This window comes from Loxodonta africana, chromosome 27 (assembly GCF_030014295.1).
Source record: "Loxodonta africana isolate mLoxAfr1 chromosome 27, mLoxAfr1.hap2, whole genome shotgun sequence".
Lineage (NCBI taxonomy): Eukaryota > Metazoa > Chordata > Mammalia > Proboscidea > Elephantidae > Loxodonta > Loxodonta africana.
The window spans coordinates 13,254,220-13,269,929 of record NC_087368.1 but is presented as its reverse complement, the minus strand read 5'-3'; the positions used below and the strand labels follow the sequence as shown (position 1 = coordinate 13,269,929).

General features: G+C 41.6%; 1 protein-coding gene across 2 annotated transcripts in view; it reads left to right on the top strand.

Moving 5' to 3' along the window:
- ACAD11 (acyl-CoA dehydrogenase family member 11) overlaps positions 1-15,710 on the top strand; it is a 109,358-nt gene that overhangs the window by 11,356 nt on the left and 82,292 nt on the right. For both annotated transcript variants that reach the window (XM_003420920.4, XM_064277338.1), the window contains exon 2: positions 13,043-13,142. In XM_003420920.4, coding sequence (XP_003420968.3) covers positions 13,043-13,142 — 100 coding nt within the window. The remainder of the gene's footprint in view (positions 1-13,042; positions 13,143-15,710) is intronic.

Sequence of the window (15,710 nt, the reverse complement as noted above, 5' to 3'; positions counted from 1 at the left end):
AATCCTCTAGTCTGGCCATTGTGATCCAGTCCAGGAGGCATTCGTCTCAGTGAAAATTGCCCTGAGGAGGTTTGGGTAAATCCCTGGCCAAATTGCACCCCTGGGGAGATGATTCCCCAGGCAGGACCAGGAGCTTCCGACTCATGAGGAACTGGTGGGCAGTTCACTGGAGGGGTGGTGAAGGGCCCTGCCAAAGGATACCAGCTGCCACTGGTGAGGCAGCTGGGGCCGCTGGTGTTGAGGCCACAAGGGCTGTAGGGGCCGGCACAGGGCCGGAAGCCAGTCCTGCACCTCCAGGTGAATAAGGAGGAGGGGGCACAGGTAGAGACAAAGGGCTGTCTCACTGTCTGACTCCTGAAGGACCAGGGGTTTCCTGTCTCTGCCTCCCTCTTCTTCTGTAGTCTGCACCATCAGCTTACACTGTTTTTGTAGGTTTTTATTTTGCCAGAGAGACATAAAGGTCTGTATGTAGGGGATTTCACCCTACTTTTCTTCTCTTTTGCAAAACAGATCTAACTGTAAGATGGTATAATAGCTCAGCCATCCATTCTCAGGCCAGTTTTTGTCGGACCCCCAACTGGTATTGTGGCCAGGCAGTGTTACAGAAGAAAATTAGTTTCTTCTTCTTCATAGGCTCATAACTAAAAAGGGACCAGTTTTTAAGTATATAGCTTAAAGGGGAACACTTTGGGACACTAAGTTTGTTTCCCATATCTCACACACGCACTGTCACTGAGAACCAGAACCGGAACTAGAAGCAGAACCAGTACTGCGGTCAACCAGAAACTAGAGTGCCTGTTCTCTGCCATCAGCTAGGGGGAGTGGCAGCAGGACAGGCAATGAGGATGTCTTAGTGGGATCTCAGTCACCCTTAACGGGGATGTCTTAGTCCCACCTTCAATCCTCCAGATAGCCTCCTGCTTCAAATCCCCAAACAAGAAGAGAAATCTCAAGGACACTTGCCTAGTGGATGTCCAAACCTGAGCTAGTTTCTAATTTTCAAAGTAAAAGGGCCTCGGGCCAGTCGCCACCTTGGCCATGGTTATGAGACTCACCCAGTCCTCCCAAACAAGAGGCTTGGTGCATGCTGAGAGTTGATGGAGGTCCCACTCACGGTCGAGGGGGAGCCAGGATCTGGATTGAGTGTCTCCATGACCCTCTAATGTCCCATCTGGGTTGCCAAAATTTTTATCGAACCCAGGAAGGTGAGGCCTTGTCTGGTGCGCCGAGACCTACCAATATCCTGGACATTGGCCTTGAGAAAAAGAAAGTAACTTTATTTGTAACCACAGAACGAGGAGCCAGGATAAAGTTCCTCAGATAGGATTCCACATATGGTGGGGAGGCAGGGCTTTTATGTGATTAGGTAGCAAGATGGTGCCGCACAGGTGCCCTGGGTTGGGGGCTCCCTACCCCAGGCATGCTGGGAGGTTTGTGGGGCCAGGTTCACTATCTAATTAATGATTTCCTCTTCCCAACCCTCCCCTCCCTTATAACTATCAAAGACTGTTTCTTTCTGTGTGTAAACCTTTTCTTGAGTTTTTATAGTAGTGGTCTCATACAGTATTCGTCCTTTGTGATTGACTTATTTTATTCAGCGTAATGCCACCCAGGTTGATCCACGTTGTGAGACATTTCAAGGATTCTTCATTGTCCTTTATCGTTGCATAGTATTCCTTTGTGTGAATGTACCATAATTTATCTGTTCATCTGTTGACGGGTACTTAGGTTGTTTCTATCTTTTTACTATTGTGAATAATGCTGCAATGAACATGGGTGTGCATGTCTATTCGGGTGATGGCTGTTGTTTCTCTAGGGTATATTCCTAGGAGTGGGATTGCTAGATTGTGTGGTATTTCTATTTCTAGCTTTTTAAGGAAGTACCATATTGTCTTCCAAAATGGTTGTACCGTTTTACATTCCCACCAGCAGTCTATAAGAGTTCCAATCTTCCCATAACCTCTCCAACAGTTGTTTTCTCTTCTTTTGATTTTTGCCAGTAATGTTGGGGTGAGATGGTATCTCAGTGTAGTTTTGATTTGCATTTCTTTAATGGGTAATGATCGTGAGCATTTCCTCATGTGTCTGTTAGCCGACTGAATGTCTTCTTTGGTGAAATGTCTGTTTATATGCTTTGCACATTTTTTAAATTAGATTACTTGTCTTTTTGTTGTAAAGGTGTTGCAGTATCTTGTAGATTTTAGAGATTAGACCCTTGTTGAGTATGTCATAGCCAAAATTTTTTCCCAGTCTGTAGGTTCTTTTTTTTCACTGTGTTGGTGAAGTTGTTTGAAGTGTTTGATTTTTAGGGGCTCTCAGTTATCTAGTTTATCTTGTGCTTGTGCATTGTTAATTATGATTTGTATCCTATTTATGCCTTATATTAGGGCCCCTAGCGTTGTCCCTACTTTTTCTTCCATGACATTTGTCATGGATTGAACTGTGTCCCCCAAAAAATGTGTATATCAACTTGGTTAAGCCATGATTCCCAGTATTGTGTGGTTATCCTCCATTTTGTGATTGTCATTTTATGTTGAGAGGATTAGGGTGGGATTGTAACACCACCCTCACTCAGGACACCTCCCTGACCCAAGCTAAAGGGAGTTTCCCTGGGTTGTGACCCGCACCACCTTTTATCTCTCAGGAGATAAAAGGAAAGGGAAGCAAGCAGAGAGTTGGGAACCTCATACCGCCAAGAAAGCAGCACCAGGAACAGAGCACGTCCTTTGGACATGGGGTCCCTGCGCCTGAGAAGTTCCTCCACCAGGGGAAGATTGAGGACAAAGACTTTCCTTCAGAGCCGACAGAGAGAGAAAGCCTTCCCCTGGAGCTGACGCCCTGAATTTGAATAAAACTTGTAACCTACTAGACTGTAAGAAAATAAATTTCTCTTTGTTAAAGACACCCACTTGTGGTATTTCTGTTATGGCAGCACTAGACGACTAAGACAATCTTAATAGTTTTAGGTTTTATATTTAGGTCTTTTATCCATCTTGAATAAGTTTTTGTTTATGGTGTGAGGTATGGGTCCTGTTTCGTTTTTACAGATGGACGTGCAGTTATGCCAGCACCATTTGTCAAAGAGATTGTCTTTTTTCCCATTTAACGGACTCTGGGCCTTTGCGAAAGATCAGCTGACCATAGGTGGATGGATTTATGCCTGGGTTCTCAATTCTGTTCCATTGGTTTATGTGCATGTCGTTGTACCAGTAGCTGGCTGTTTTGGCTATTGTGGCTATATAAACAAACAAACAAAAAAACCTGTTGCCATCGAGTTGATTCCGACTTATAGCTACCCGATAAGACAGAGTAGAACTACCACATAGGGTTTCCAAGGAGCAGCTGGTGGATTTGAACTGCTGACCTTTTGGTTAGCAGCTGAGCTCTTAACCACTTTGCCACACTGTGGCTGTAGAGTAGTTTCTAAGATCAGGTGGTGTGAAGCCTCCTGCTTTGTTCTTTTTTTTCAAAAACACTTTACTTATCTAGGGCCTCTTTCCTTTCCATATAAAAGTTAGTGATTAGCTTTTCCATCTCATAAAAGAATACTGTTGATATTTGCATTGGGGTTGTATTATATCTGTAGATTGCTTTGTGTAGAATTGACATTTTCACAATGCTGAGTCTTCCTATCCATGAGCATAGTATGTTTTTCCATTTATGTAGGTCTCTTTTGATTTCTTGCAGTAGTGGTTTGTAGTTTTCTTTGTATATTTCTTTTACATCCCTGGTCAGATTTATTCCTAAGTATTTAATTTTTTTGGGGGGTGGATTATAAATGGTGTTGTGTTCTTGATTTCGTTTTTGAAGTTCTCTTTGTTGTTGTATAGGAATCCAACTGATTTTTGTACATTGATCTTGTAGCCTGCTATTTGGCTGAGTCTTTCTATTAGTTCCAGTACTTTTCTTGTGGAACCTTTGGGGTTCTCTGTGTATAGTATCATATCATCTGCAAATAGGGATAGTTTTACGTCTTCCTTTCCAACTTAGATGCCTTTTATTTCTTTTTCTTGCCTTATTGCTCTAGCTAGGACTTCTAGCACAGTGTTAAACAGAAATGGTGATAAAGGGCATCCTTGTTTTCTTCCTGTTATTAGGGGCAATGCTTTCAGCCTGTCTCTGTTGAGAATAATGTTAGCTGTTGGTTTCGTGTAAATGCCCTTTATTATGTTGAGGAATTTCTCTTCTATCCCTATTTTGCTGAGAGTTTTTATCAGGAATGGGTGTTGGACTATCAAATGCCTTTTCTGTGTTGATTGAGCCGATCATGTGATTCTTTTGTTTTATTCATGTGGTGTATTACACTGACTGATTTTCTAATGTTGAACCATTCTCGCATACCTTGTATGAATCCCACTTCCTCATGGTGTAGTATTTATTTTGATATGATGCTGAATTCTATTAGCAAGAATTTTGTTGAGAATTTTGCATCTATATTCATGAGAGATATTGGTTTGTCATTTTTTTTCTTTGTGTTGTTTTTGCCTGGCTTTGGTGTAAGGATTATGCAGGCTTCATAGAATGAATTCAGGAGTATTCCTTTTCTATGCTGTGACATAGTTTGAGTAGTATTGGTGTGAGCTCTTCTCTGAATGTTTGACAATTCTCCAGTGAAGCCATCTGTACCAGAGGTTTTTTTTTTTTTTTTTGGTTGGGATTTTTTGTTTTGTTTTTTGTTTTTAATGTCTTCAGCCTCTTCTCTTGTTATGGGTCTGTTCAGATTTTCTATCTCAGTTTGTGTTAGTTTAGGTAGGTATCATGTTTCTAGAAATTTGTCCATTTCCTCTAGCTTCTCAGATTTGCTGGAGTACAATTTTTCATAGGATCCTTTTTATTTCAGCTGAGTTTGTTGTAATGTCCCCCATCTAATTTCTTATTTTGGTTATTTGCTTCCTCTCCTGTTTTTCTTTTGTTAGTTTGGTCAATGGTTTGTGCATTTTGCTGCTCTTTTCAGAAACCAACTTTTCATCTTGTTGATTCTTTCTATTGTTTTTCTGTTCTCTATTTCATTTATTTCTACCCTAATTTTTATTATTTCCTTTCTTCTGGTGGTTGTGTACTTCTTTTGCTGTTCTCTTTCTATTCGTTTGAGTTGTAGGGCTAACATTTTAATTTTGGCCCGTTCTTCTTTTTTGATGTGTACATTTATTGCTATAAATTGACCTCTGAGCACTGCCTTTGCTGTGTCTCCAAGGTTTTGGTATGATGTGTTTTCATTCTCACTTGATTCTAGGAGAATCTTTGATTTCTTCTATTACAGAGTTTTTTTTAAGCAAGGTGTTATTCAGTTTCCATGTACTTGATTTTTTTATCCTTTTCTTTTTATTGATTTCTACTTTTATGGCATTGTGAGCAGAGAGAATGTATTATTTTGATGTTTTGGATTTTATTGAGGGTTGCTTTGTGGCCTAAAATATAGTCTATTCTGAAGAATGTTCTATGTGCATTGGAAAAGAATATATACTTTTGCTGCTTTTGGGTGGAGTATTCTATGTATGTCTATGAGGTCCAGGTGTTCAATTTTGGCCTTTAAATTTTCTGTATCTCTGTTGAGCTTCTTTCTAGATGTTTTGGCCTTTGCTGAGAGTGGTGTGTTGAAGCTTTCTACTATTATTGTGGAACTGTTTCTCTTATACGTGCTGTTAGAGCTTGTTTTATGTGTTTTGGGGCCCTGCCATTAGGTGCGTAGGTATTTATTAAGGTTATGTCCTCTTGATGGATTGTCCGCTTAATCATTATATAGTCTTTCCTTGGCTTTTATCATTGATTTTGCCTTAAAGTCTATTTTATCTGAGATTAGTATTGTCACTCCTGCCCTTTTATGGTTACCATTTGCTTGTTACATTTTTTCCATCCTTCGATTTTAATAAACTTATGCCTTTGTGTCTAAGATGTATCTCTTGTAGACAGCATATTGATGTGTTGTGTTTTTTATCCATTCTGCCACTGTCTGTCTCTTTACAGGCATGTTTAAACCGTTTATATTTAGTTGTGATTATTGATAGGTATAAGTTCATTGCTGTCATATTGTGCTTTTTTTGTGGTGTGACGTTTTCTTCGTTCCTCTACTGTGCTGAGTTCCTTTTGTTTGTGGATTTTCTTTTCTTTCCTTTCATTATTGTAGATTCTGTGTTTACTGACATCTTTATGTTTTTCTTCTTTTTTATTCTGATGAGTAGGTTTGTTAACTTTCTTTGTGATTGCCTTGAAATTTACACTTGTCTTCCTAAGTTCGAACCAGTCTTTTATTACTTGATAACATTCTGACTTCCTCTCCATTTGAGAGTTTTATACCTACACTGTTTGTTCTCCCTTTTATTGTTTTGACATTGTCATCATTTACCTATTGGAGTCTCTGTTTCTCTGTTTTAAGTCTTTTATCTTTGTTTTATTATTGAGAGTTCTTTATCTGGGTTGGTATCTGGCTGATGCTTTCCTGTGTTTTAGACTCAGATTGTTGTCTGATGTTGTTGGTTCTCTAATCAGAGGACTGCCTTTAATATTTCTTTTACGTTTGATTTAGTTTTTGCAAATTCCCTTAATTTCTCTTTATCTGGAAATGTCCTAACTTTGCCATTGTATTTGAGAGAGAGTTTTGCAGGCTTTTTTTTTCCTTTCTTTCAAGGTTTTATATATGTCATCCCACTACCTTCCTGCTTACATAGTTTCTGCCAAGTAATCAGAGCTTAGTCTTTTTGTTTCCCTTTTATAAGTGACTTTTCCTCGTTCTCAAACTGCTCTCAGGATTCTTTTTTTGTCTTTGGTTTTGGCAAGTGTATGATGTGTCTTGGTGACTTTCTTTTAAGATCCATCATATATGAGGTTTGTTGAGCTTCTTGGATGAGCAGCTTTTCTTCTTTTATATTTCTGCCAGCAAATCTTCAACAATCTTCTCTGTGTTTTCAATTTTCTCCTCCTTTTCTGGAACTCTGATCATGTACAAATTTTTGCCCTTAATTGTGTCCCACATAATTGTTAAGTTTCTCCATTCTTTTTTTTTATTTTTCCTCAAACAAAGTGGCATCCGTTGGTTTGTCCTTAGTCTCACTGATTCTGTCTTCCATTGTTTCAAATTTCTCCTAAAACTTTCTGTTGAGTTTTCCATTTCTGAAATTTTGTTGTTCGTGTTTTGGATTTCTAGTTGTTGTTTTTGTATGATTTCTAATTAATTATTTATTTTGACATTATGTTCTTGTATTGTTTTACTGAATTCACCTATTGCTTTGTCAATATTTTCCTTGATTTTAGGTATAATTTCTTTGGTTTTGTTTGTGTTTTCCTTGATTTCTTTACTTATCTCTTGGAGAGTCCTAAAATATTAGTTTTTTTAATTCCATGTCAGGTAGTTTCTTTTCTTCTACTGGAAGGTTATTTGATTCTTTATTTTGGCCATTTGCTGAAGCCATGTTGTCCTGCTTTTTTATATGTTTTGATATTGTCTGCCATCTCTGAGACATTAAGATATTATTTTCTTTATTTCTTGATGGAATTTTCATTTGTTTTGTCCTGCTTTTTTGTTTGTTTTGATACATCAGGGTGGGTGCGCCAGACATGTTTTGCTGCTTTCTTGTCTCTGGGCACAATAGTTCTCACCACTGTGTCCAGGTAGGCAGGGCAGCAACAGACAGGGCGAACCTGCTTTGCTGTACACTGGTTTGGCAAGGTGGCTGAGGGCTGACTGGATGGATGCCATCTGTCTCTTAATGTTGGTCCAGTGGTATGGGAGCTTTCCCCACCCCTTGACAGATAGGTGAGTGTGTCAGATGGGGAATGGTGCAGGCTCACTCCCACCATTCATCAGCTGGTCAAGTGATGGGGGTGCAGTGTGGGCCTGGTGTGGTGGCTGGCTTGATCATTGTGGGTACTCTAGCTGCAGGGGCACTTCAGAGGCTGTTGGGAAGAGGGATTAGTGTACGAGGCTAGGTGTGGGGGAAGGAATAAAGAAAAGAAACGAGAAAGGTTTTTTAAAAAGTAGCCTGATGGTGAGGGCTGGGTGGTCCTGGGGGCCAGTCGGAAATGGGGAGAGGTGGCGTACAACCCTAGGTGGGAGGTTAAAAGAAAAAAAGTAGACGGAAAAAAAAAAAGTGGCAGTGCCGTTGAGGTGGGGTGAACCCGGGACAGCAATGGGCCAGTGGCCCTCCAGCCACTGAGGTGTGACGGGTTCTGGCTGCAGGGATGGGAGGTGGTGTATGGGGCTAGGTTCAAGGGAGAAGGAAAAGAGAAAAAAGAAAAAATAAGAATAAAAATAATTGGTGGTACAGTGGATGCTGGTGACTGGGTGCAGGGAAGTTCCAAGTGCCAGCTGGAAGAGAGGGGATATGATGTGCAGAGCTAGGTGGGAAAGATCAAGAAAAGGAAGAAGAGAATCAAAAGCAGAAAAGAAAAAAAATGGCACTGAAGGAGCTGGGCGGTGCAGGTGGGGCAGACTGGGGGTGATGGCAAACCAGTGTCTCTCTTGCCAAATGGCACAACATGGCCCAACAGGAAGGGGCAGAGGTGGCAAACTGGGCTAGGTGGGAGGGAGAAAGGAAAGGAAGGAAGGCAAAGAGAAAAAAAATGGCTTGGCAGGAACCAGCCAGTGGAGGCTGGGTATACCTGAGGGCCAATTGGATGGGAGGGGATGTGATGTGTGAAGCTAGATGGGAGGGAGGAAGGAAAGAAGGGAAACAAAAGCAAAGAAAAAAACGGCAATGCCACAGGAGCTGGCAGGTGGGGGCAGGGTAGGTCCAGGGAGTCTGTGTTCCAGTGGCTCTCTAGCCAAATGGTGCAGCATGGCACGTTGAGAAGGGGCCAAGGTGGCGCATGGGGCTGGGTGGGCTCTAGAAAGAAACGGAAAAAGAGAGAAGAAAAAAAATACATGGTGCTGAGGGAACCGGCCATTGGGGGCAGAGTGGAACTAAGGTGTTGGCGAGTTGGTGTCTTCCTCACCAGGTGGCAAGGCACAGCCCATCAGGAAGGGGTGGAGTTAGCTTTAGGGGTAGGTGGGAGGTAGAAGGAAAAGGGAGAAAGGGAAAGAGAAAAGAAATGATGCTGAGGGAGACGACCTGTGGGAGCAGGGTGGACCAGCGGTGGCAGTGAGCTGGTGTCTCCCTTGCTGAGTGATCGTGGCCTGTTGGTAATTGGTGGAGGTAGCATACAGGGCAGAATGGTGAGGGCTGGGAAAGCGTGCGTCTCTGATTACTGGGTGCTCTGTCTCCTGTTAGGAGCTCCATGAATTTACCTTCCCGTACGGAGATGAGCTGCATTATTAGCTGGCAGGGTACCTCCACTCCATACCTCCACTGTCCTGGTTCCCTGTTCTGTCAGTTTCTTCTTCCATTTGGTGCTTGATCTAATTCTTTATCCCTTCACATGATGCTTAGGGTTCCGGAATTGACATTTGAATCTGTTTTACTTAGTTTTTTGGGTCTTTGCTGCAGAGAAATGGCATGGTGCTTCTTTCTATAACTCCATGTTGGCCATTTCCCTCCTGATCAATTTTTATTTAAAAAATTCCTTAAAGAAAATGAAAAGACTAAAGAAAATATTTGCAGTGTATACAATGGATAAAAGATTAGTATCTGTAATATATAAAGAAATACAGGCAGTCCCTGGGTTACGAACATCTGACTTTCGTACAACCCATACTTAAAAACCAATCCCATAAAGCCTATCAGGAAAAAGTGTACTCGGTGTTCGGCCCCAGCTCCCACAATAGACTGTGCTTGTCCTTCTTGCACAGGTGCCACATCAGGTCCTTGAGTGGCCACTGGCAGCAGGTGGGCCCCTGCAACATGGTATGCCCAGCCACTGCCTGCAGCAGTGAGCAGAAAGCCCACATGCACCTGCCTCCCTCGGAGCTCTGAAAGGGCCAGCCCCACCATCCACGTGCCCCAAACACCTCATGGTGGACCTGTAGGTGGTGGTGGTGGCCGCCACACTCTACGTGTTCTCCAAGTACAACTGGTCAGTGTGCAACACTGGGCACGCGGCTGGACCTCTGTAGTGCCCCTTTACCCAGCTGCGCCCCACCCCATCCCTCTAGGCAGTCTATGTGTGTAGCCCAGGGCCATCACAAAGGTTCTTGGCCTCTTTTGGTGGCTGGAAGGGAGGGGGGCAATCTTAGATTCCTGACCTCTGAATGTCCACATGGTTTCTGGGAATTCGTGGAGAACTTCCAACTTGGGCTTCCCTAAACATACTCTCTTCAACCCTTGGGCCCACTCTAGCTCACTCTAGCATATCCTGAGTGGCCCTTTCTCCCTTGCACCCCGAGGCAGGGGCCTCAGAGTTGGTGCACAGTGTCGACAGGTCTGGTGAGGAGGTGATGGAGGGATGATCTGTCTGAGCCCAACACCATCCTACCCATGCCCCCAGCCTTCCCTGCCTCTGCTGAGGAGGGTTCAAAACTCAGCGGAAATGTGGCCTGGTGATACAATGTAGATTTTTTAATTCAGAATCTACAACAAAGTATCTAATTGGTCTCAAAGATTTTACAGAACAGAATCTTCTGAGTATTTTGGGTAGCATTTGTCCTGTAGGTATCTTCAACTGTGGAGAAAGTACATACAAGTGGTTCATAATAACAAACGGGCGCTACTTTGCAACATGTAATAATTATTATTATTACTGTATTATTGTGTTAAAGATGTTTCAGTGTATCTGGAATGCTTCTTTTATGTTTTTATGCATAGAAAGTTACACTATATACTATGAAAAACATTTGACTAGCCAACGTTAGATACGAATCATACCTAGCTGTTCTGATTTAACATACAAATTCAGCTTAAAGACAAATTTAAGAATGGAACTCATTTGTAATCCAGGGACTGCCTGTACACTTTAATGACTAAGGTCCGCCTGACCCAGGCTATGGTATTTTCAATTGCCTCATATGGTTTTCATATGCATACAAAAGCTGGACATTGGAAAAGGAATACCTAAGAAGAATCGACCCATTTGAATTATGGTTTTGACAAAGAATATTCGAATATACCATGGACTGCGAGAAGAATAAGGAGCCCTGGTGGCAGAGTGGTTAAGCACTCGACTGCTAACTAAAAAGGTCGGTGGTTTGAACCCACCAGCTACTCTGCAGGAGAAAGATGTAGCAGTCTGCTTCCATAAAGATTTATAGCCTTGGAAACCCTATGGGACAGTTCTACTCTGTCCTATAGGGTTGCTATGAGTTGGAATTGACTCTATGGTAAGGGGTTTGGTTTGGTTTAAGATAAGGGGTGATGCAGGCCACACCCCAGGGAAACTCCCCTGGCATTGGATCAGGGTGGTAACGAGTAAGGGTATTGCATCCCACCCTAATGCTCTTTAACATAACCTAATCTCACCTCATTAACCACAGGAAGAGATTAGGGTTTACAACACATTGGAAAATCACATCAGATCACAAAATGGTGAACAACCCCCGGCATACTAGGAGTCATGGCCTAGCCAAGTTGATACACGTTTTTGGGGAACACGATTTAATCCATAACACTCTCTTTGTTGGCTCTGGAGGAGGGTCCTTGTTTCTTTTGAGCTTCTGCTCCTGAGCAGTCTTCATGTGGTTTGGTATCACTCTTCCCCCATCTCTGCTTGCTTTTCTGTCCTAATCTGCTCTTTTTATATGTCAGAGGTAATTGGCTTAAAACACACTGTACATTGATACAGCCTCTTCGTATAACAAAGAAAACCCATTCCTAAATGGGATGATAGCCACAGGTAGAGGGGTTAGGATTTACAATACATATTTTGGGGGGACACAGTTCAGTCCATAACAGCTCCCAACAGCCAGCACCCGTGGTTTCCTTTTGAGAAGCTTGCCCTCTGGCTACTGGAGCCTCCTTTGCCCTGAATGCTGTAGTGCCTGAGATAGCCTGTTACCAGGAGTATGAAATCCTCAGCATCCTTGCTTTGGGGGATATGACAACTCTCAGGTATAACTTATACCCCAGAATTCCCCTGTAGTGCGTTAGACAGTGCTCTCTTCCCCCCAAATACATATATATGTCCACTTGGAGCTTTTGGATCTCTTAACTTTTCTATCACATTTTTCACCTTTTTTATTTTTTTGCTTTGTGTTTTGGGAAACTACCTCACATATTTTAGCTTACTGATTTATCTTCACCTGCATCCATTCTGTGCTTTAGCTCATGTCTTGATTTGAGAGGAGGGTAAATTATTGTATCAACTTATTTGTCCCCCCACCCCCCAAAGAATTCTGATTGTTGTTTAATAGCTTATGTTTCATTGTTGTTTTATGGTTGAAGTTCCCCCTTAAATCTCTCAGAAAATATCAATTATGCTCATGTCAAAAGATTTTTTCACTTTCCCGTATTACCTGTTATCTCAGGGATTGATTCTTCTGTTTATTTAGTTTAGGGCCTTTCTTTCATGCTGCGGGATTTTTCAAAAGTTGAGTGATTCTTAATTGTCTATATAGTAAGTGAGGGTCTAGATTGATAGTTTTGGTAGCTGGAGTATATCTCCTTAGTCCCTGTGAAAATTTCAGTTCACCTAGTGGGGAAGGCTGGTGCCCTGATGTCTGTGAGTTAACCGGGACCCCGCTGTGCTTCCCTAGTCCAGATGCTCACTCTGGTGTATTGATTATCAGAACTTCCAGTGTAGAGAGCTGTACTTGGGTGGTAGCCTTTGCCACGCCAGTGGGGATTATCTGCTCCAAGGGCAGGTGAGGGGCACTAACCCAGCTTTTCTGGCATCCTTTAATTAATTTTCTGACTGATCACCCAATATATCTTCTTCCTGCCTCTGTTGCCTTGATTCTAGGCATTGTCCTAGGGGGACTTCTGATAAAACTCATGTTTTTCAGAGTATGACATCTTCTCTCCTACCTGTTGGTTTATAGATTCCCCACTGCCAACTGGTTCCCATCTGCTTTATTATCATCCAGAAGCTGCTGTTGTGAGCTGCTGGTAGCATCCCTCTTGGCTTTCCAGCATTGAGATGAATTTTATTTTTATTTCATGTTTCTTCTGACATTCCAGTAGGATTTGGAGAAGAAGGAAAATATATCTTTGTAATTGACCCTTTCTCTGCTCTTACCTAGATTAGGACAGTCCAATCCAACCTTTTATCTCCAGAAGGGCAGTCAAGCATATGTACTCAGGAAAAAACCACCGGGTTCCCTTCTTCCTAAAGCACACAAGGTATGGTATACGGGTCAAACAAATTATTTCATTCATACAAAAATAATTTAAATTGCTTTTAAAGACATCTCATTATTAATAAGTAATAGAAAACACATTTTATTTCTCAGCTAGATTAAAATTTCACTTGAATTATATCCCTTTCTGTTTTTGAAAAGGACTTGGGGTTGAAATCTCTGGGCTGTTAATCTTGAGCAACACCCAGTCCTCTTGTGGGTTTGATTCCTCCCTGTACAGTTGGCCAGAAGTATAGTCATTCTGTGAATATTTTCAGTACTGCTCATTTGTGGATGTTTTCATCTTAATTATATATTTAAATTATATAAAATATGGAATTGTAATTTCATATACTAATATCTACTTAATGAACTATTTAATAAATTTGCTATGATTATTCTCTGATCTTTTAGTAATGAAAAGAAAGCTTTTAATAATCATTCTGATATTAGATTTATCAGTGAGGATTTTAAAAGATCTTCGTTAAAAACTGAATTTTTCTGTTTTCAGAAAACAGGTATTTACCATGGATTTTTAGAGAAGAGAACAGGAAAGGACAGAAATCAAAGTACTAGAGAACATAAAAATCACTGTGTATATTCAAACTGCCGACTTCCTGGTTAGCAGCCAAGCTCTTAAACACTGCACCATCAGGGCCCCCAGTGTATATTTAGGGCATTATGATCATGTGTAATGGAGTCCGCGGGTGGCGCAAATGGTTAAACTCTTGTCCACTAACCAAAAAGTTGGAGGTTGAAGTCCACCCAGCCTCCCTGGTGAAAAATCAGCCACTGGAAACCCTATAGAGTACATTTCTACTCTGACACACATGGGTTGCCATGCGAATCCACTGACAGCAGTTGGTTTTTTTTTCTTCTGTTTTTGTTCTTTTTTTGAATCATGTATCACAGATGCTTCTTAGGCCTAGCTCCCCTGGGGAAAGACCATTGAGGGGTGGTTTTAATATCACAGTGATAGAAAATGCAGATTCTGACTTCAACCTTTCGTTTTGTACCTTGACACCCTTGACTTTCTGGGCCCCATCAAATTCTTAGAAATATGAAGTAACTTAGATGCTTATGATCAAAAATATTGGATAACTTTTATTAAATCTTCTCAGCATGACATGGCTGAGGGATCTGGAGTATGGGCATAACTCATTTTATTGTGCTTTGCTTTATTGTACTTCAAAGATACTGTGTTTTTTTACAAATTGAAGGTTTGTGGCAACCCTGCATCAGGCAAGTCTATCAGTGCCATTTTTCCAACACCATGTGCTCACTTTGTGTCTCTGCGTCACGTTTTGGTAATTCTCCCAATACTTCAAAATTTTCATTATTATTGTATCTGTTATGGTGCTCTGTGATCAGTGATCTTTGATGTTACTATTGTAATTGTTTTGGGGTGCCACGAACCCTGCCCATATAAGACGGCGAACTTAACTGGCCAGCGGTTCCCCTGTCTCTCTCCCTCTTCTTGGGCCTCCCCATTCTCTGGGACATGACAGTATTGAAATTAGGCCAATTAATAACCCTACAGTGGCCTCTAAGTGTTCAAGTGAAAGGAAGAGATGCACGTCTCTCACTTTAAATCAGAAGCTCAAAATGATTAAGCTTAGTGATGAAGGCATGTCAGAAGCCAAGATAGGCTGAAAGCTAGACACCTTTTGCCAAACACTTAGCCAAGTTGTGAATGCAAAGGAAAAGTCCTTGAAGGAAATTAAAAGTGCTACTCTAATGAACATATGAATGATAAGAAAGTGAAACCACCTGACTGCTGATACGGAGAAAGTCTTAGTGATTTGAATAGATCAAACCAGCCACAACATTCTGTTAAGCCAAAGCCTAATCGAGAGCAAGGCACCAACTCGTTTCAATTCTATGCAGGCTGAGAGAGGGGAGGAAGCTGCAGAAGAAAAGTTTGAAGCCAGCAGAGGTTGGTTCATGAGGTTTAAGAAAGAAGCCATCTCCATAACATAAAGTGCAAGGTGAAGGAACAGGTGCTGATGTGGAAGCTGTAGGAAGTTATCCAGAAGATCTAGCTAAGATAATTGATGAAGGTGGCTACACTAAACAGTAGATTTGCAGTGTAGACTAAACAGCCTTATATTGGAAGAAGATGCCATCTAGGACTTTCATAGCTAGAGAGGAGAAGTCAATGCCTGGCTTCAAAGCTTCAAAGGACAGGCTGACTTTCTTGTTAGGGGCTAGTGCAGTTGGTGACTTTAATTGAAACCAGTGCTCATAAACCATTCTGAAAATCATGGGGCCCTTAAGAATTATGCTAAATCTATTCTGCCTGTGCTCTGTGAATGGAATAGCAAAGCCTGGATGACAGCACATCTGTGTACAGCATAGTTTACTGAACATTTCAAGCCTACTGTTGAGACCTACTGCTCAGAAAAAAAGACACCTTTCAAAATATTACTGCTCATTGATGATGTACCTGGTCACCCAGGAGCTCTGATGGACATGTACAAGGAGATGTTGTTTTCATGGCTGCTAACACAGCATCTCAGGTGACAAAGTGGTTAAGGGTAAAGGTTGCCAACCAAAAGGTTGGCAGTTCGAA